The sequence below is a fragment of the Podarcis raffonei genome, chromosome 18, assembly GCF_027172205.1.
Source record: "Podarcis raffonei isolate rPodRaf1 chromosome 18, rPodRaf1.pri, whole genome shotgun sequence".
NCBI classification, from domain to species: domain Eukaryota; kingdom Metazoa; phylum Chordata; class Lepidosauria; order Squamata; family Lacertidae; genus Podarcis; species Podarcis raffonei.
Genome location: NC_070619.1, coordinates 8,414,257 through 8,433,518, shown reverse-complemented (window position 1 = coordinate 8,433,518; position 19,262 = coordinate 8,414,257). Strand labels below are relative to the sequence as shown.

General features: G+C 49.0%; 2 protein-coding genes across 2 annotated transcripts; one reads left to right on the top strand and one right to left on the bottom strand.

The window, feature by feature from the left end:
• Nucleotides 1-930: 930 nt before the first annotated feature.
• LOC128405542 (mast cell protease 1A-like) lies at nt 931-4,565 on the bottom strand. Its single transcript, XM_053372291.1, has 5 exons — nt 4,340-4,565; nt 3,809-3,953; nt 3,420-3,573; nt 2,637-2,888; nt 931-1,909 (listed from the first exon to the last, which is right to left on the bottom strand). Exons 1-5 carry the CDS (start codon nt 4,398-4,400, stop codon nt 1,775-1,777), a joined length of 747 nt encoding a protein of 248 aa, XP_053228266.1. The 5' UTR covers nt 4,401-4,565; the 3' UTR covers nt 931-1,774.
• Nucleotides 4,566-9,263: 4,698 nt separating this feature from the next.
• Nucleotides 9,264-11,190, top strand: LOC128405538 (granzyme B(G,H)-like). The gene is made up of 3 exons (XM_053372286.1): nt 9,264-9,372; nt 9,721-9,871; nt 10,874-11,190. Exons 1-3 carry the CDS (start codon nt 9,315-9,317, stop codon nt 11,079-11,081), a joined length of 417 nt encoding a protein of 138 aa, XP_053228261.1. The 5' UTR covers nt 9,264-9,314; the 3' UTR covers nt 11,082-11,190.
• The last annotated feature ends 8,072 nt before the right edge of the window (nt 11,191-19,262 follow it).

Sequence of the window (19,262 nt, the reverse complement as noted above, 5' to 3'; positions counted from 1 at the left end):
TTTCAAGACCAGTGTTATGTGGTCCCAGCGGCCGCCCCCAGTCCCCAGTCTAGCTGCCGCATTCTGGATTAATTGCAGTTTTTGTGTCACCTTCAAAGGTAGCCCCACGGAGAGCGCGTTGCAGTAGTCCAAGCTGGAGATAACCAGAGCATGCACCACTCTGGCGAGACAGTGCGCAGGCAGGGAGGGTCTCATCCTGCGTACTAGATGGAGCTGATAAACAGCTGCCCTGGATACAGAATTAACCTGTGACTCCATGGACAGCTTTGCCATTGAAGTTTGCCATTGAAGTTCAGTTATCCACGTATCTGTAGAAGTTTGCAGGGTGGTTTTTTTGTTTTTAAAAAAAGAAAAACTCATGAAAATTCAACAGCATTTTAATGTGAATTTCTTTGGATACACACTTTGGTACGCAATTGTGCCGAATATTCACTTTTTTTTTTTTTTGCAAAGCAATCTGCCCTAAGATAATGAATTTTTGTTTGCTTTTTAAAAAAACTATTCCATGCAGCAAAAGACACACTTTCCCCCCATTAAGTGCTTTCCCATAAACATGACCTGGCTGGAGGCCTGAATGGCAAAATCTGGAGAAATGTTGATTTTGGTGAACCTTGTTTCAGAAAGTGTGGATGAGGGAGGTTCAACTTTCAATCCAGGCTGAATATTAAATGTCTCCTCCATTCCTACAGTACAGTGGTACCTCGGGTTAAGTACTTAATTCGTTCCGGAGGTCCATACTGAACCTGAAACTGTTCTTAACCTGAAGCACCACTTTAGCTAATGGGGCCTCCTGCTGCCGCCGCACCGCCGGAGCACAATTTCTGTTCTCATCCTGAAGCAAAGTGCTTAATCTGAAGCACTATTTCTGGGATAGCGGAGTCTGTAACCTGAAGCGTATGCAACCTGAGGTACCACTGTACATCGCAACCCAGCGCTTCGGGGAGTTTATTTTGTGAAAAGGTTATTTGTGAGATGTTGTGGGTGCCAAAGTATTTTGGATCTGCATCTAGGAATCCTAGAGTTTAGGGTGGTCTTTGGGGGGGGCTGATGAAATACACAGAGGATCCCTTTAGAAATGAGATAGAATCCTTCCCTGTTGGCTGAGAGGACCATGTCCCACATCCCTCAACCTCAAGGGGATTGACCTGACCTTGTTCCAGAATGCAGGTTCCAATGCCAGGTCTGCGGAGCTCTGGAAGGAAGAGCCAGAAGAATCATCTAAAGCAGAGGTGGATGACATATTGGCCATCCAGATGTTGATGGACTTCACCTCCCATCAGCCCTCACATTTGGCTAAACTGGCCAGGACTGATGGGAGTTGGAGTCCAGCAACATTTAGAGAGTCACAGGTCCTTCCCTCCTGATCTAAAGGAACATGATGCTATCCAGACATTTGGACCGTCTTTGGCTCTCCAGATGTTGCTGGACTCCTGCTTCTGGGGGCCACAGGTCCTCCATCCCTGCATTAGGGGAAGTAAGAGAGAAGGGAGGAGTTGCTTGAGGGAGATGGAGGTCTGTGGAAGGGTTTTCTTCAAGGGGATGGGAGGCAGTGAAGGCACTTAACCAAACACCATCCTGTATGAAACATCTGATAGATCTTCCTTTTCGCAGCCATTGAGGGGTCTCTCTCTCTCTCTCTCTCTCTCTCTCTGTGTGTGTGTGTGTGTGTGTGTGTGTGTGTTGTTGCAGAATGTAAGCCAAGCAGGTTATTCAGCAAGCAAAAGCATTAGGGGTGGGAAAGAAGGCAGAATGGCACCGTGGTTGCTTCCTCTGTTCACAGTTTCATGGTTTCCTTGATCCATGGAAGGTAATGGCCAATGCGAGCATAAACACCAGGAGGGCAGGGCTTGCCATACGAGACGATTCCTTCTGCCACGCCATAGCACACCAAGGGGCCACCCGAATCTCCCTGTGCAGAGGAGAGAACAAAGATGGCAGCTGGGGGAAGATTTGGATCCACATTGTGGTCAACTCTCGTGCTTGAACCAGGGCAAGGTAAAGTTAAAGGTAAAGGGACTCCTGACCATTAGGTCCAGTCGTGACTGACTCTGGGGTTGCGGCGCTCACCTCATTTTATTGGCTGAGGGAGCCGGCATACAGCTTCTGGGTCATGTGGCCAGCAGGACTAAGCCGCTTCTGGCGAACCAGAGCAGCGCACGGAAACACCGTTTACCCTCCCGCTGGAGCGGTACCTATTTATCTACTTGCACTTTGACGTGCTTTCAAACTGCTAGGGTGGCAGGAGCAGGGACCGAGCAATGGGAGCTCACCCCGTTGTGGGGATTCGAACCGCCGACCTTCTGATCGGCAAGCCCTAGGCTCTGTGGTTTAGCCCACAGCGCCACCCGCGTCCCAGAACCAGGGCAAACTGCCATGTTACTAGTGGCTCTACTCTCAGTACGACTTGGGGCTCGTCCATTCCTTCCTTTGCCAGGGAAACTGGCCGATTGCTCCAATTGAGCGCTAAGGAGTGACCCCCCCCCCGGGAAAGCAGAGGGACAAGCGAAAGTGGGCCAGAGCCCTTAGCAGAATACAAGCCCATGTCCATTTTCCTGGAGAAGTGAATGATCCCTCAGAAGGGTGGGATCCATAACCCCCGCCCGATCCTGTCACTTGCTGCTTCTGCTGGCCCTCACCTTGAAAGAATCTTCAGGCTTGTCGGGTCTCCCGGCGCATACCTTCCCATCATTGAGATGTGAATACCACCAACTGCACAACCCACGGTCATAGATGGCAACATTGGTCTCGTAGAGAGTGTCTGGTGACCAGTCTTTGTAAACCCGGCCCCATCCTGCCACGCTGCAGGGAGTCCCATGGGAGAGGTCACGGTCAAATTTGGGCAAGCGCAGGATCTGGACATATTCATTCAGAGTAGCCTTGGAATTCAGCTGTGGAAAGGAGAGATGGGAGAGGGCTCATTGGTTTAGTGTTGCTTGAGGAAACCCTTTGGGGAGTCTGGTGCCTCTAAAATGGGGCACTTTGGGCAAAAAAGGAGCAGACAGTATTGATAATACAGAATGATAATATTACGGTATGGATAATATTAATGGCGCACGTTTAACTGGATGGTTGTACCAGCAAGAGTCTTGCGAATGCGATGGGGCTTCTCCACTGCATTCCCAAATCTGCTTTCTGGCAAACATTTCAATACCAAAACAACACAACTGAAATCGCTTTTAGAAAAAACATTCCCAGAATTAGATAAAAACTCCTACAAGCAACTGCCTACTCCAAATTTAGTGATTTCTGGGCTGCCACGGAAGAGACTTTTGGTCACCCAATGCCAGGGTAAACTGCACAAAATCTAGTTCATTATGCTGCACACATTGGAACTGTGAGGAGAGCCTTGGCTCCTTCTGCCTTCAGGATCACTGACCTCGGGGGAAAGATAGAAGGAGAGATTGCTTGGAGCAAGTTACCTTGAGCAGACGGATATCGTTGTATAAGATGAGTTCGTTATATTCGTTATATCTTTTATATGCAGGGTGTGTGTAGTTAGCCTCAACGCTGAACACTTGCTGAGAGGGTTCTTTAATGGAGATGTTATGTGCCCCCAAGATGACTCTATAGGTGCTGGAAAGAGAGCATCAGTTAGTGTCAGAGATGCCAGGACTCCATACCCTCCTGGTCCCCGTGCAAAAGACCAGACTCCCTCCATACAACCAGCTGTGCACCTTGATGGTTAGGTGGTCATCTGTCTTGGGTGGTTTAGCTGACCAGATGACCCTTGCAGTCCCTTCCAACTGTACAATTCTCTGATTCTATGACCATCCCTGCTAAAAATCAAGGAGGGATTAGTGAGACTTACCCATTGCAGTGCGCAGCCGTCATTACCCACTGGGGCGCCACGAGGAATCCGCCACAGGAGCTCACGGGACTTCTCAAGTAAGCCATGTAGGGTCTGGAGTGGGGCTTGGCTTCGTGACCCCCAACAATCTGACTCCGCAATGGATCTGCAAGAACCGTATGCAGAGATCAGCTCCTTCTCCTCCTCCTGGCATGCTCTGGGGTGTCCTCCACATATTCAAAGTTATTGGGGGAGCAAAAAGGACGGGTCACCGTCGCGATGAGCTTACAATTGGTTTTCCTAGCAAGGAAGTTAGCAAAGCGAAAGCAAAGAGGAGCCTAGGAAGATCCCTTTGGGCTTTTGAATGGGAGGAAGATTTCAGGGAGGAGAAACACCATGGTGCATCATCTGAAGGAAACATGCCTTGCAGACGACCACAGTGCCTGGAGACAGACAGTCAAGTCGTGATCAGAGAGGGAAGGACGGCTGGGAGGAGGATTTCAGGGAGAAGAAACCCCATGGGGCATCATCTGCCATGGTGCTTTTACTCACCTGTTTGGGCGAAGGAGAAGGACAGGAGCACCAGCAGAAGAGCCTGGCGGAGTCTCCACATCTTGATGCTTGCCAAGGAGGGAGATGCCTGGCGCTTAACTCTTCAGCCTCTTGACCCCGTGGCTTTTATGGCCTCCAGCCTCTGGACTCCACCTTCCCCAGGAAGGCACAGTCTAGACTTGAAATCTGATAGGCAGGATTATCGTTTCTCACTGGCCACGTGGCTGATCCCACCACGAACAGCAATCAGATAGTCAGATGGGGAGACTGGAAAAAATGAGAAATGGAGTGATCCCAGATTTGGAGACATTTTAGGCAAAGGTTTATGAAATCAGAGTAATGAAGAGAATGTATTCATTAAAGCAAAATCAGAGACCAGCTTTTGGAAATCTCAAGTGGCTGTTATTATTATTATTATCTTCTTCTCCTTATTATTTATTAAATTTGAATGCTTCCCTGCTTTCCAACAGGACACAGTTTCTGTGGCCGCTTGGTTGAAAGGAGCAAAGAGACTTTCCACTCTTCGTTAAATTACTTGCTAGGAAAACCATTTGTAACCTCAACTGTGGTGGATTCCTCACGGTCCCCAGTGGGAAATGACGGCTGTGCATTGTAATCAGTAAGTAGAAGAAGAAGAAGAGTTTGGACTTGATATCCCGCTTTATCACTACCTAAAGGATAGTGGCTCAAAGCGGCTAACATTCTCCTTTCCCTTCCTCCCCCACAACAAACATTCTGTGAGGTGAGTGGGGCTGAGAGACTTCAGAGAAGTGTGACTGGCCCAAGGTCACCCAGCAGCTGCAGGTGGAGGAGCGGAGACGTGAACCCGGCTCCCCAGATTACGAGTCCACCGCTCATAACCACTACACCACACTGGTATCACAAATTCCTCCCTGATTTTTAACAGTAATGGTCATAAACGTAAAGGTTAAGGGACCCCTGCCCATTAGGTCCAGTCGTGGCCGACTCTGGGGTTGCGGCGCTCATCTCACTTTATTGGCCAAGGGAGCCGGCGTACAGCTTCCGGGTCATGTGTCCAGCAGGACTAAGCTTTGACTTGCTTTTGAACTGCTAAGTTGGCAGGAGCAGGGACCGAGCAACGGGAGCTCACCCTTTCACAGGGATTCGAACCACTGACCTTCTGATCGGCAAGCCCTAGGCTCTGTGGTTTAGACCACAGCGCCACCCACATCCCATTCTTCCCCTAGTGTTCACCCCCAAATCTGGCTTTCACCAGGTACTCTGTTCCTGAAGGTAGAACCCCCAAAATTTCCCCTTCCAAAATGAGCCATTGAATGATCCCCATGAATTTGTCCGCTTCTTCTGTTTTGGAAAACCGGTGGCTTGGAATAAATCAGGGAAGACTGAAAGAGAATGAATGGGAATACTGGTTCGCTGGGGAATCCAGTGGATTCACAGGAGGCGAAGGGAATGACTATGAATTGCATTGGCCAGCCAGCAATGGCAGATCACCTCAATTCTCCGTGCTGATTCCTGCCTCTGGTTCACAGACGGTGCCATTATGGGAACACTAGGCAAGGGCTCCCCCACCCTGAATACAGGAAGAATCCTTTGCAGACGACCGCAATGCCTGGAGACAGACTTGAGATCTGATAGGCAGGCTTATCGTTTCTCTCCATCCACGTGGCTGATCCCACCACGAACAGCAATCTGATAGTCAGATGGGGAGACTGGAAAAAATGAGAAATGGAGTGATCCCAGAATTGGAGACATTTTAAGCAAAAGTTTATGAAACCAGAGTAATGAAGACAATGTATTATTAAAACCAGAGACCAGCTTTGGAAATCTCAAGCGGCTGTTACTATTATAATATTATGATTACGATTATTTTATTGGATTTGTATGATGTTGTTGTTTAGTCATGTCCGCCTCTTCGTGACGCCCTGGACCAGAGCTCGCCAGGCACTCCTGTCTTCCACTGTGTCTCGCAGTTTGGTCAAACTCCTGCTGGTAGCTTCGAGAACACTGTCCCACCATCTCGTCCTCCGTCGTCCCCTTCTCCTTGCGCCCTCCATCTTTCCCAAAATCAGGGTCTTTTCCAGGGAGTCTTCTCTTCTCATGAGGTGGCCAAAGCATTGGAACCTCAGCTTCAGGATCTGTCCTTCCAGTGAGCACTCAGGGCTGATTTCCTTCTGAATGGAGAGGTTTGATCTTCTTGCAGTCCATGGGACTCTCAAGAGTCTCCTCCAACACCATAATTCAAAAGCATCAATTCTTTGGCAATCAGCCTTCTTTATGGTTCAGCCACCAGTGCAACCGGCCAAATCTCTGATATGGGGAGAGAGTTGTTAGTTTGGTGGTAGAGCCCTGCTTTGCATGCAGAAGGTCCTTGGTTCAATTGCTCTAGTTAGAAAAGGGCATGGTCAGCGACGGATGATGCCCATCGCGACTGGCAAGGAGGAATGTGGAAAGATTCAGCACAAAGCAAAGACGCCTTCTTCATGTAGTGTAAACTCTGGAACTCACTCCAAGTCTCCCATTATTAATCTTTGTCGCATGTCCATGAGTTATACGGTTGCGTGGCCAGGCCCCCAGACACCCCCCAAACACACCATAGTAAGAGGAAAATAACAAGACACACAAGATTGGGGCAAGCCACCTCCGTGCCACAGCTGAGGCATGAGGGCATGAAAGAGGCAAAGAGATTTCCCAGTCTGTTTGGAAACTCATTAAAAGGCCTGAGGTGATGGTGGTTCTCTTTGCCTCTTTCAACCAAGCAGCCACCGAAACCATTAGGAATCCACTGTCCTGTTGGAAAGAAAGGCAGTATACAAATCCAAAGGTCCGTATAGTAAAAGCTATGGTTTTCCCAGTAGTGATGTATGGAAGTGAGAGCTGGACCATCAAGAAGGCTGATCGCCAAAGAATTGATGCTTTTGAATTCTGGTGCTGGAGGAGACTCTTGAGAGTCCCATGGACTGCAAGAAGATCAAACCTATCCATCCATAAGGAAATCAGCCCTGAGTGCTCACTGGAAGGACAGATCCTGAAGCTGAGGCTCCAAGACTTTGGCCAGCTCAGGAGAAGAGAAGGCCACGAAGAATCGGACACGACTAAACGACTAAACACAACACAACAACAACTGGTGGCTTCTGTCCTTTGCAACAGGTGGGGGAGAAATCAGGGAGCCCAACAGTGGTGCCATATCCAAGCTCAGGCAGAGAGACAGCTCATCCTAGTTTCCTCCCCATCCTCTTCCCTGCTGAGTTCCACAAGGGGCTACACAAGTGCTTCAAGCACAGCAAGGGAGCAAATGCTTCACGAAGTCGTGACCCCACCATTCCATTTGTCCTTCCGCTCTCCAGATGTTGTTCCCCTCCAGCTTCCATGAGCCCCAGCGAGAGATGGGCAGCCTTTCCAATCCCAGGTTTCCAGGCCCAATTCAAGGTGCTCAAAAGCTCATCACTTATAGAATCGTAGATCTGGAAGGGACCCTGCAGATCATCGAGTCCAACCCCCTGCAAGGCAACTGCCCCATACCGGGATCAAAGATGCAACCTTGCCTTTGTCAGCACCACACAGTGCAGTACTTTTGGATGAAAACATCACAGGCTGAACCTCATGGCCGGCAGGGAGGGAGGGAGAGGAGCTGCTTCCTTTGAAACCCGGGAAATTTAAGGGACATCATCAAGAAGGGACAGCAGCGGGACACGGCGCTGGGATAAGGGACTTTCCCACCAAATAAGGGACAGTTGACAGCTATCGGGGAGACCGGTCATCGTCCGGAGATGACTGGGGGCCTGCCTGCCTGATGCCTCCGTCTCCCTGGCAGTATCCCAACATCCTCAACACAGTTGTTCCCATGCCTGAGTGGCGTGGGGCGAAGTGGCTGCCAGCCTGCCATAGTGGCAGGGATGGCCATGGTGTGCCCCTTGGAGCTTACATCTGCCAACTCTTCTGCAGCCCTTGCCCCAATGTTGCCTCGGCAGTGGCCTTTTAGCAAATAGGAGATCTTCCTTCTTCCCTAGCTGGAAGAAGTGCCATTGTGTGGGTCAGCTTAGGGGCCGGAAATCTCTTGGGCTGGTTCTGCAGAATCACCTGGTTGGTGACTTTGTGAGCAGGATGATGTTTGAGGTAGACCATTGGCCTGAACAACTTGCACCGTCTAATGTTCATACAACTTTCTAAACCAACCACAAAAAGAGGGTTGGAGAGAGCAGGTTCTGAATCTAGGCTCTCATCAATCCTTGGTATTTAAGACCATATGAATTCAGCACAGAACCACCACCATCTCCAGTCTTTTCATGAGTTTCCAAGCAGATTGGAAAATCTCTTAGCAGTCATAGAAACCGTTAGGAATCCAGCGTCCTGTCAGAAAGAAAGGCAGTACAGTGGTACCTCGGGTTAAGTACTTAATTCGTTCCGGAGGTCCATACTTAACCTGAAACTGTTCTTAACCTGAAGCACCACTTTAGCTAATGGGGCTCCTGCTGCCGCCAGAGCACGATTTCTGTTCTCATCCTGAAGCAAAGTTCTTAACCTGAAGCACTATTTCTGGGTTAGCCGAGTCTGTAACCTGAAGCATATGTAACCTGAAGCGTATGTAACCCGAGGTACCACTGTATACAAATTTAATAAATAATAATCATAGTAAGATAATAATAGTAACAGCCACTTGAAATTTCCAAAAGCTGGTCTCTGGTTTTGTTTTGATGAATACATTGTCTTCATTACTCTGATTTCATAAACCTTTGCTTAAAAAGTCTCCAATTGCGGGATCACTCCATTTCTCATTTTTTCCAGTCACCCCATTGGACTATCTGATTGCAGTTTGTGGTGGGATGAGCCACGTGGATAGAGAGAAACTATCAGCCTGCCTATCAGATCTCAAGTCTAGACTGAGCCCTTCCTGGAGAAGGTGGAGTCCAGAGGCTGGAGGAAATAAAAGCTTAAGGGGTCAAGAGGCTGAAGAGTTAAGTGCCAGGCGTCTCCCTCCTTGGCAAACAGCCAAAAGATGTGGAGACTCCGCCAGGTTCTTCTGCTACTGCTGTCCTTCTCCTTCGCCCAAACAGGTGAGCAAAACCCACCAACTCATGAGCCAGTTTCTTCTACTCTTTTGGGCTATGCCAACAACATTCCATCAGGTATACTGGGACGGGGCCGTTTAGGGCTTTCAAGGTCAACACCAACCTTTTGGGTGGTTCTCTGGAACGACAACACTCTAGAACAGGCGTAGGCAGACTCGGCCCTCCAGATGTTTTGGGACTACAATTCCCATCATCCCTGACCACTGGTCCTGTTAGCTAGGGATCATGGGAGTTGTAGTCCCAAAACATCTGGAGGGCTGAGTTTGCCTATGCCTGCTCTAGAATTTGTAAGCAGCAGCAGAAGCAGTTTATCTCTGCATATGCTTCTTGCAGATCCACTGCGGAGGCAGAATCGTTGCCCGAATGGAGCCAGTCCTCACTCCAGACCCTACATGGCTGCCTTGCTGGATTCCCAGAACCGTTACATCTGTGGCGGATTCCTCGTGGGACATCAGTGGGTCATGACTTCTGCACGCTGCGGAAGGTAAGTATCCTCAAAGCCTTCCCCCTTTTTTAGGAGTGGTGATCATCCTGGGTAAAGCTAATTGCTGGAAGGGAGCAGGGCAGGGACAGGAACGTGCCATTGCTCCGTCTAGTCAACTTGCATGGGATGAATTTCAACCTGTTACCTCTGAGGATGTGGACAGGCTGCCTGGAGTGAAATCAACCCCCTATCTCCTTGATCCTTGCCCATCCTGGCTCATAAAAGCGAGCCAGACAAGGCTAAGCGATGGGCTCCGTGGGGTGGTGAATGCCTCTCTTTGTGAGGGAGGCTTCCCAGACCCACTGCTTCCTAAAAAAAACACCTTTGGACCTGGTTGCTATGGCCATCTCTCGCCCCAACTCAGATCTTCCATTCTTGGGGAGTGGGTATTCGATGAACAACTCCAGGCACGCCTGGAGGATGTGGACCATTTGGACCCCTCCCAGCTGGGCTTCTGGCCCCATTGTGAGACTGAAACTGCCTTGGTCATGCTGGTCAATGATCTCTAGGGACAGAGGGGAAACCTGCTTCCTGGTTCTGCTGAATGTATCTTTTGATACTATCAACCATGACATCCTCCTGGACCATGTAGGAGGGCTGGGAGTTGTGGGCAGTTATACAGTGGTTCCACTGTCCAGAAAGTGGTGTTCAGAGATGAGTGTTTGGATCCCTGGGCCCTCACTTGTGGGGTACCACAAGGCCTTGCCCCTTCTCCCAGGCTTCTGCTTGTTCTCCATCCCCATCATTCAGCCCAGACACTGAGATACAACTCTGAGGGTCTACTGGAGGTTTCCTCACCGAGAGAAGTCAAGTTACAGGGAACCAGGCAGAGGGTCTTCTCGGTAGGGGTGCCCTCCCTGTGGAACGCCCTCCCGTAAGATGTCAAAGAAACCAAGAATATTATGACCTTCTGTAAACATCTGAAGGCAGCCCTGTGTAGGGAAGCTTTAAATGTCTGAGGTTCTTCTATATCTCTGACCCTGACTGTTGCTTTGTTTCCAGTGTTGATATGGTTGTCCTGGGAGCACATGACCTCAAACATGACGGAGAAACCTACAGAGTGGACGAACGCTACCCGGACAAAGATTATACGATTAAGAACAACACCTTTTCAAATGATATTCTTCTGCTCAAGGTACCACACCCCAAGCCTTTTTCTCACTCTGCAAGCACCCCCGAGGGCCCCGATCCTGAAGGCAGAAGGAGCTAAATGTCTCCTTCCATCCCCATGTGTGAAATATAATGGACTCGTTCAGCTGAATCCAGCTCTTTGGTCATTAGTATGATCGGATTATTATCAGTATTTATTATTGTTGTTTAGTCGTTTAGTCGTGTCCGGCTCTTCATGACCCCCTGGACCAGAGCACGCCAGGCCCTCCTGTCTTCCACTGTCTCCTGCAGTTTGGTCAAACTCATGCTGGTAGCTTCAAGAACACTATCCCACCATCTCATCCTCTGTCATCCCCTTCTCCTTGTGCCCTCCATCTTTCCCAGCATCAGGGTCTTTTCCAGGGAGTCTTCTCTTCTCATGAGGTGGCCAAAGTCTTGGAGCCTCAGCTTCAGGATCTGTCCTTCCAGTGAGCACTCAGGGCTGATTTCCTTCAGAATGGAGAGGTTTGATCTTCTTGCAGTCCATGGGACTCTCACTATTTATTAGAGTTCATTACAGTGGTACCTCGGGTTAAGAACTTAATTTATTCCGGAGGTCCGTTCTTAACCTGAAACTGTTCTTAACCTGAAGCACCACTTTAGCTAATGGGGTCTCCTGCTGCCGCTGCACCGCTGGAGCACGATTTCTGTTCTCATCCTGAAGCAAAGTTCTCATCCTGAAGCAATATTTCTGGGTTAGCGGAGTCTGTAACCTGAAGCGTATGTAACCTGAGGTACCACTGTATTATGAACGCAGTTCTGCATTCATAAAGGAACAGGTTTCAAGGGCTTCCTATTGCAACGCTAAGGTGCTCATTTTTGCCTCTTCTCCTCTCTTTTCCCCAGCTGCTGTCAAAGGTTCGTCTGAATGAAAACATTGGCATCCTGCCATTGCCAACATCTAGCAGCGACCTCTCTGAGCGGACAGCCTGCAGTGTGGCCGGCTGGAGCCCGAATCAGGAAGATTGCCCATATGTGCTCTATGAGGCCAACGCCAGCATCTTCGACCGACGCAAGTGCCAGAAGTTCTATCCCAAGATCGACGATGGAAAGATCTGTGCAGGCCATCAGTCTCAGTTATTTACGCAGGTAAGCGTCAGGCGGCAGGACCAGAAGCAGGGGAGCAGGAGGAGCACCGTCCTGTTATTGGACAGGATCCGCAGCATGGAAAAGGGGAAATAGGAAGCTGCGGTGGGAACAGGTGGAGGAAAATACGTAGAATGTGTATGTATGTATGTATGCATGGAAACTTAAGAATAAATAGAAACCCAGGAAACTAGCTTCCCCTTCCCTCGCCCCGGGAGATGCATAGGAACAGCTCAGTAATGCCTACTCGGGCAAACAGCAGCAGACATTTTTAGCCCTACCTGGGGATGCCATGGGGACGTTCTGCATGCCAAGCAAGTGCTCTATCAGTGAGCTCTGGTTTTAACCAAATGAAGATTCCAGTCCTCATGAGTTTGAATGACTAGCTCAGCATTGCCAGGGTTTCGGACGGGGTTGTCTCCCACTGCAGATGCTGGCACAGCTGGAGCCAAGCGAGGAAAGGGGATAACCCTCTTCTCCAGCAAAATGGACGTGGGCAGAGGCCAGTCACTGGGCAGGTGGGGACTGCGGCTCTTCATTTCTGGGCCTCAGGGCTGAGCCTCCAAGAGTCGAATGCCCCCCTGTCACAGATGGTGGAATCAGAGAAATGTAGAGTTTGAAGGGACGCCCAAGGGTGGGGGAGGTCCGCTCCCCTGCCATGCAGGAATCTCAGGAAACATGTGCATGTCAATCTCCAGCCACACAGCTCCCCAAGTGACCCTGGGGCCTAGTAACTAGCTCCTAGCCTGGCCTACCTCACAGGGTTGTTTTCTGGATGACAGGGAAAGGAAGGGAAGCCATATTTGGCCCCTTGAGCTCCTCTCAGGAGAAGGAAGCCTGTCAATACAATATAATAATAATAATAATAATAATAATAATAATAATAATAATAATAATAATATATTCTTTGTATCCCGCCCATCTGGCTGGGTTTCCGCAGCCACTCTGGGCGGCTTCCACAAAGACCAAAAATACACTAATATGCCATACATTAAAAACTTCCCTGAACAGGGCTATTTGTGTGTGGACTCAGACAAAACTATGAAGCGCTGTACAAAAGTGGGGAGCCAAATTTAAATATCAGGAACATTCAAAACAGAGAGAAACAGGCATTGGGAGGTTTGCCAATCTTGTTGCAGTTCAAGTCCTCCTTGCGGTGGAGCCAAACCTTCCCCCACTTGCCATCTTTGTTTCCTTCCTTCCACAGGGGGAGATGGGTGATCCTTTGGTGTGCAATGGCGTAGCGCATGGAATCCTCTCCTACAGCAACCCCTGCCCTCCTGCCGTTTACACCCGCATCGCCCAGTACCTTCCTTGGATCAAGAAAACCATGGCCAAGTGAAGAGAAGAAGGAAGACCTCCTTCTTCTTCTTGCCTTTAATGCTTCTGCTTGCTACATAAGCTGTTTGGCTTGAATCCTGCACCACACACACACACACACACTGATCCCCCTCAACAGCTGTAAAAAGTATCAGGTGTTTCGTACACGCTTCGGTTTCCACAACTTCCTTCAGTCCCTCCCTTCAAGAAAACCGCTCGCCTCCTTTCCCTGACCTTGTTCCCCATCACACCTCTTCCCCCAAGCTTCACTGCTCCATCTCTCTCATCTGAAAAAGGTGCACTTCTTCTCCTTTGGGGACACGGGTGGCGCTGTGGGTTAAACCACAGAGCCTAGGACTTGCCGATCAGAAGGTCAGCGGTTCGAATCCCCACAACGAGGTGAGCTCCCGTTGCTCGGTCCCTGCTCCAGCCAACCTAGCAGTTCGAAAGCACGTCAAAGTGCAAGTAGATAAATAGGTACCGCTCTGGCGGGAAGGTAAACGGCTTTTCCATGCGCTCCTCTGGTTCGCCAGAAGTGGCTTAGTCCTGCTGGCCACATGACCCGGAAGCTGTACGCCGGCTCCTCGGCCAGTAAAGCGAGATGAGCGCCGCAACCCCAGAGTCGGTCACGACTGGACCTGATGGTCAGGGGTCCCTTTGCCTTTACCTTCTCCTTTAGAACTGTTCTGCCCCTTCCCTCTCCATGTCCCCATACGGCTGGAACAATCTCTCAGAGCGCCATATGCCTCTGACTCCCTGAAGCGACTCCTCCTACCCTACCTAGTTTCTCCTAATGCAGGGAAAAGGGACCTCTGGCCTTCTCGATGCTGCTGAGATGCAACTCCCGTTATCCCTGGCCATTGGCCATGTTTCCTGCAGATGATGGGAGTCCAGCAACCTTTGGAGGACCAAAGGTTCCCCACCGTTGTCCAAATGTCTGGACTGACCAAAGTTCCACAGATCTCCCCCTCGTCCTTTGGGTCAGGGGAGGCGAACCTGTCACCTTGCAGATGTTGTTGGACTCTAACTCCCATCAGCCCCAGACAACATCACCATCAATCAACATCCATCAACATACGGGGCCACTGGAGTTGACATCCATCAACATCTGGATGGCCAAAAGATTAACCACACCTCCCTTTAGATGATTCCACCTTCCTCCATCCTCCCTCTTCAGCCTGGTATAGATTTGGACGCTGCCTTCTGGGACACCAGAGGGCCAGGACGGTGGGAATTTCTCACCATGTTCAACAGGAGATATTTCATTTCAGCCCTAGGGGACTTGCTCTGTGCATTTCCTCAATGTCCAATACACTGGTCTGGGCTCTAGGATCCCTAGACAATCGTACATAAGATCTTGGCACCAAAATGCATTTTTAAAAGGGGGGGTCAAAAGTTACCAGTTTACCATTTCACATGCCAAAACTCTTCCAGGCTAATAGTTGGGGGTGACATACCAAAGGGACAGAGGGGTAATTAAATTCAGCTCAAAGGTAAGATTGAACCTCCCTCATCCACACTTTCTGGAATAAGATCCGAAACACAGCCATCCTTTCAAATTCGCCCTCCTCTGAATTTTGCAACTTGGCTCTCCAGGCAAGTCTACTGGAATGAGGTGTGTCTATCAGTGTGCGTAGCAGTGAAAGGACCCTGCCCCAAATGCCTTATTTTGGGGGAATTGCTTTGCAAAGACGCGCCAGTTTGGCAAACTTGCATGCAACTCTGTATCTCAAGAGTAATTCACAATAAACTGCTAATGCATCCACACAAATTCGTTGTTGATTTTTTAAAAAATGCAAGCTGATGTGTATATGGGATGTATTGAACTGAAGAGTGGGAAGATAAGAAACTGGGAAACACCCCAATGGACAGATTCACCCCTCCCTAGCTGTGGACTTGTGGGGAGGGGAGGGTTTGAAATCAGGAGCCTTTTAGGAGACCCCCACCAATCTGTCTACTCTTCCTCATGCAATTCTGGAACTCCACCACCAAAGCCTCTCTCCCCAAATCAGAGATTTGGCCTGTTTCAGTGCTGGGACTTCTTGCACTGGGACTTGCTGGCATCCATCTGTCTCAGGAGACGACATACCCTCCCACCTTCCTCAGGGGCAAATAGGGACGCTGTCCTGGGCTTTGAGGCAGGTGTCTCTGGCAGATGTCCAGTTCCACCTCCAGCACAACCACTTTCTCCCACAGGGTCATCACCTCAGAGCCTGGTGGTTCCTGGGCGTTGGCCATTTTTCAGAGTCACCACCTACCCCCACAAACCTCCTCCTCCCAGGCTGGAGCAGGGAGTTCAAGTCAGTGCTGAAGGGATGGCCCCTTGGGAATTTTTGGTCTTTGTGTGGCAACATGAGGAGCCGTGATGGCCAACGGTTTTTCGGGATGGTTCTGGCCTTTTTGTGGGAATGTTCAGGGGTGCAGGAGAGGATATATTGACTAATTATATCCTTATCCAACTTGTGCTAACAAGTTCCCAAAATATCAGCAGAGTTTATAGACATTCCCCTTTAAGTTCACAACGGTAACGTGTGCACAGGTTCGCTAGAACCTCTATAATAATTACTCTGGTAATTTCCCCTTTGTTCCCTCTTAAAATACAAGACACAACACAGTCTTTATAAAAGTATAAAAGAGTTTACTCACGTTCTGTTCACAATATGATCCCAGAAGGCACACAGGCTTAAAAAGGTAAAATACATTTAGAATCTATCTTGTAGCAAGATAGTCCTTATCTCCTCTCTTGGCTGGGAGCCAAGAGAGCATCCTTAGATGTTTCCTCATCGAAGGAAGATGGCAGAGAGAGAGAGTGATTGCCTGCCCTGTGCTTTTGTCATTACCTGCACAGGTGAGGCCACACCCACCTCTGGTCACATGCGGAGGAAGTCCGTCCCCAGGAAGTTTACCTGCTTGCTGGACAGACATCCCTCCCCATGTTCTAACATGTACACTCTAGGAATGTTGTCATTGACTGCTCCTGTGTTTACATCCCACATACCCCTTCTCAGGCAATACAACATATACAAAACATAAACAACTTTATTCGACCACCCAGAGTCCCAGCTTGACACGTAGATTCTGGAAACTCTCTCTTGGTAGGGGTTTCGTCAGGATGTCAGCAGTCATCTCTTGGGTGCTGCAGTAGGATAGCTCCACAAGTCCATCCTGGATCATCTGGCGTATGTAGTGGTATTTAACCCCAATGTGTTTTGTTCTGGCCAGGAACTTCTCACTCTGCGTCAGCTTCAGGCAACTTTGATTGTCCTCCAGCAAGCTGACAGGCCCTTTCCTCACCAACCCAAAGTCCTTTATGAGTTGATCAAGCCAGGCGATCTCTCTGCAGGCTTCTGTTGCTGCAACGTATTCTGATTCTGTGGAAGATAATGCTACACAGCTCTGTTTATAACTGCCCCATGAAACAGGTCCATCACCAAACATGAAAACATGACCACTTGTTGATTTATAATCAGCATTATCCCCAGCCCAATCCGCATCAGTATACCCAACCAACTTAGGGTCTCTGACGGCTGGTAACCTTAATTTACAATTCATGGTACCCTTCAAATATCGCACCACCCTCTTTACACCTGCCCAATCATGCTCAGTGGGAGAATTCACTTTTCTGCTAAGAATCCCCACGGCATTAGCTAAGTCAGGTCTACATGTGGTAACTAAATACAAAAGTTTACCAATCGCCGACCTGTAGTCATTGTTGTCTGGCAACTGCTTCGAATCCTGCTGATTCTTCAGGAAGTCAGTGGCCATTGGTGTAGCAACTGGATGTGCGTCTTGCATCTGCATGTGCTCAATCAGCTCGTGGATCTTCTGTCTTTGGCTGAGAAGAAATGAGCCGTCCTCTTCTCTTTCCACCTGGATCCCGAGGTAGTACTGGACATCTCCTAGCTCCTTGACCTCCACCTCTTTGCTAAGGTGTTTTACTATCTGTGTATAGTCTTTCTCACTTGCTGTGGCAATAATCAGGTCATCAACAAATGCTAGGATATATGAGAATTGTCCATTATTTGACTTACTGTACAAGCACTTGTCAGCATCGCCTTGCTTGTACCCAAGTTGCGTCAGCATTTTATGCAACTTCTGGTTCCAGGCTCTGGCAGCCTGTTTAAGTCCGTAAAGTCCTTTCTGGAGTTTGCACACTAGATGTGCCTCATGTGGTTTTACAAAACCTTTGGGCTGTTTCATGTAAATTTCTTCAGAAATCTGCCCATGTAGAAAAGCGGTAGCAATGTCTATGTGTTTCACCCTCATTTTCTTGGAGGCCGCAATGCTTAAAAGCATTCTTACGCTGCTGTACCTCACTGTTGGTGCAAAAACTTCATCATAGTCTTCACCAAAACGCTGTGAAAATCCCTGTGCTACAAGTCTAGCTTTGTAGCGCTGCACTTCTCCTTCTGACCCCTTCTTAACCTTGAAAACCCATTTACTGCCAATGGCCTTCTTACCGGGAGGCAGCTCAGTGAGTGTCCAGGTCTTGTTCTGATGCAGTGCATCCATCTCCTCCTGCGCGGCCTTCCTCCAGAGACTGGCTTCTGCAGCTGGCATCTCCTGTATCTCTTCCCAAGTGGAAGGTTCCTGTGGAAACGCCGACCCTGCAAAGTAGGACAACCGTAATGGTGGGACACCTTTGTTGGTTCTGGATGAGATCCTGACCCCTGGTTGTGTGACCGCATCAGCTTCCTCATCCTCCTCCAACGCAGGCATGTCCCCATCTGAGTCCTCCTCTTCGTCTCTGGTGCCGCCAGGGTTCTGGTCCTCTGTGTCTTCTGGTGCGTCGCCTGTAGGGGGCGCTGTAACACTCGAAGGCAGATTAGTACTTTGTGGGGTCTCAAAAGGGAAATATACGAACTCTTGAGTCCTTTCTGACTCATCGGAAGAGTCCACAACAGTGTTCTTAGTGTCTACTTTTCCATATTCATCAAAATAAACCGCATGGTATGCATTTGTCTTACCAGTTTGTAAGTCCATAATTCTGTATCCTTTGCCTCCAGAGGCATATCCCACCAGGATACCTGCTTTTGCCCTGGAGTCAAGCTTGTGTCTGTGTTCCTTGGGCACGTGGAAGTAGCACGGACTTCCAAACACACGTATGTGCGACAGATTGGGAGCTTTCCCATGCCAAAGTTCAAATGGTGTGCGTTCTGCACCTTTAGTTGGCAGTCTATTCTGCAAATAGACTGACGTGTATACTCCTTCGGCCCACAGCTTCTGTGGCAAACATGCATCCTTTAGCATGCACCTTGTCATGTCCATAATGGACCTAAACTTTCTCTCAGCTATGGCATTCTGCTGTGGTGTGTAAGGAATTGTGGTTATGTGTGCAATTCCTTCCTTGGCCAGGAGAGCCTGCATTTCATTTGAGCAGTACTCACCTCCATTGTCGCTCATTAACACAGCTGGAGCTCTTTGGAATTTGTTCTTGACCATGGCAATGTATTCCTGGAGCTTGTCCACTGTCTCACTCTTCTCTTTGAGGAAATATACAACACAAAATCTTGAAAAGTCATCCAGAAATATTAAAATATATCTATTCTTTCCCAGTGAGGGAACATTCATGGGTCCACATATGTCAGTGTGCACAATATCAAGCACTTTGTTGCTTCTTTGTTCAGCACAACGTGGAAATGAAGGTTTTACAGCCTTCTCAGTAATACAGCTTATGCACTTTGCTGGAGCTTTGTTGCTCTGCTTTACCTGCAAACCTCTTACAAGATCTCTTTTCTGTAGATCCAGAATGACGCTGGTGTCTCTGTGTCCAAGCCTTCTGTGCCATAGGTCCAGATCTGCTTCATCCTTCTGGCTGGAATGTGCCACTTTTGCA

What these genes read in the sequence shown, in the direction of transcription:
- LOC128405542 (XM_053372291.1), bottom strand. Translation starts at nt 4,400, where the DNA reads ATGTGGAGACTCCGCCAGGCTCTTCTGCTGGTGCTCCTGTCCTTCTCC. An exon ending in ACGGCTGCGCACTGCAATGG is followed by an intron (nt 3,574 to 3,808) that starts GTAAGTCTCACT and finishes CTCTCTTTCCAG; the next exon opens with CACCTATAGAGTCATCTTGG. An exon ending in ACGATATCCGTCTGCTCAAG is followed by an intron (nt 2,889 to 3,419) that starts GTAACTTGCTCC and finishes TCCTTTCCACAG; the next exon opens with CTGAATTCCAAGGCTACTCT.
- LOC128405538 (XM_053372286.1), top strand. Translation starts at nt 9,315, where the DNA reads ATGTGGAGACTCCGCCAGGTTCTTCTGCTACTGCTGTCCTTCTCCTTC. An exon ending in CTTCTCCTTCGCCCAAACAG is followed by an intron (nt 9,373 to 9,720) that starts GTGAGCAAAACC and finishes TGCTTCTTGCAG; the next exon opens with ATCCACTGCGGAGGCAGAAT. An exon ending in ACTTCTGCACGCTGCGGAAG is followed by an intron (nt 9,872 to 10,873) that starts GTAAGTATCCTC and finishes CTTTGTTTCCAG; the next exon opens with TGTTGATATGGTTGTCCTGG.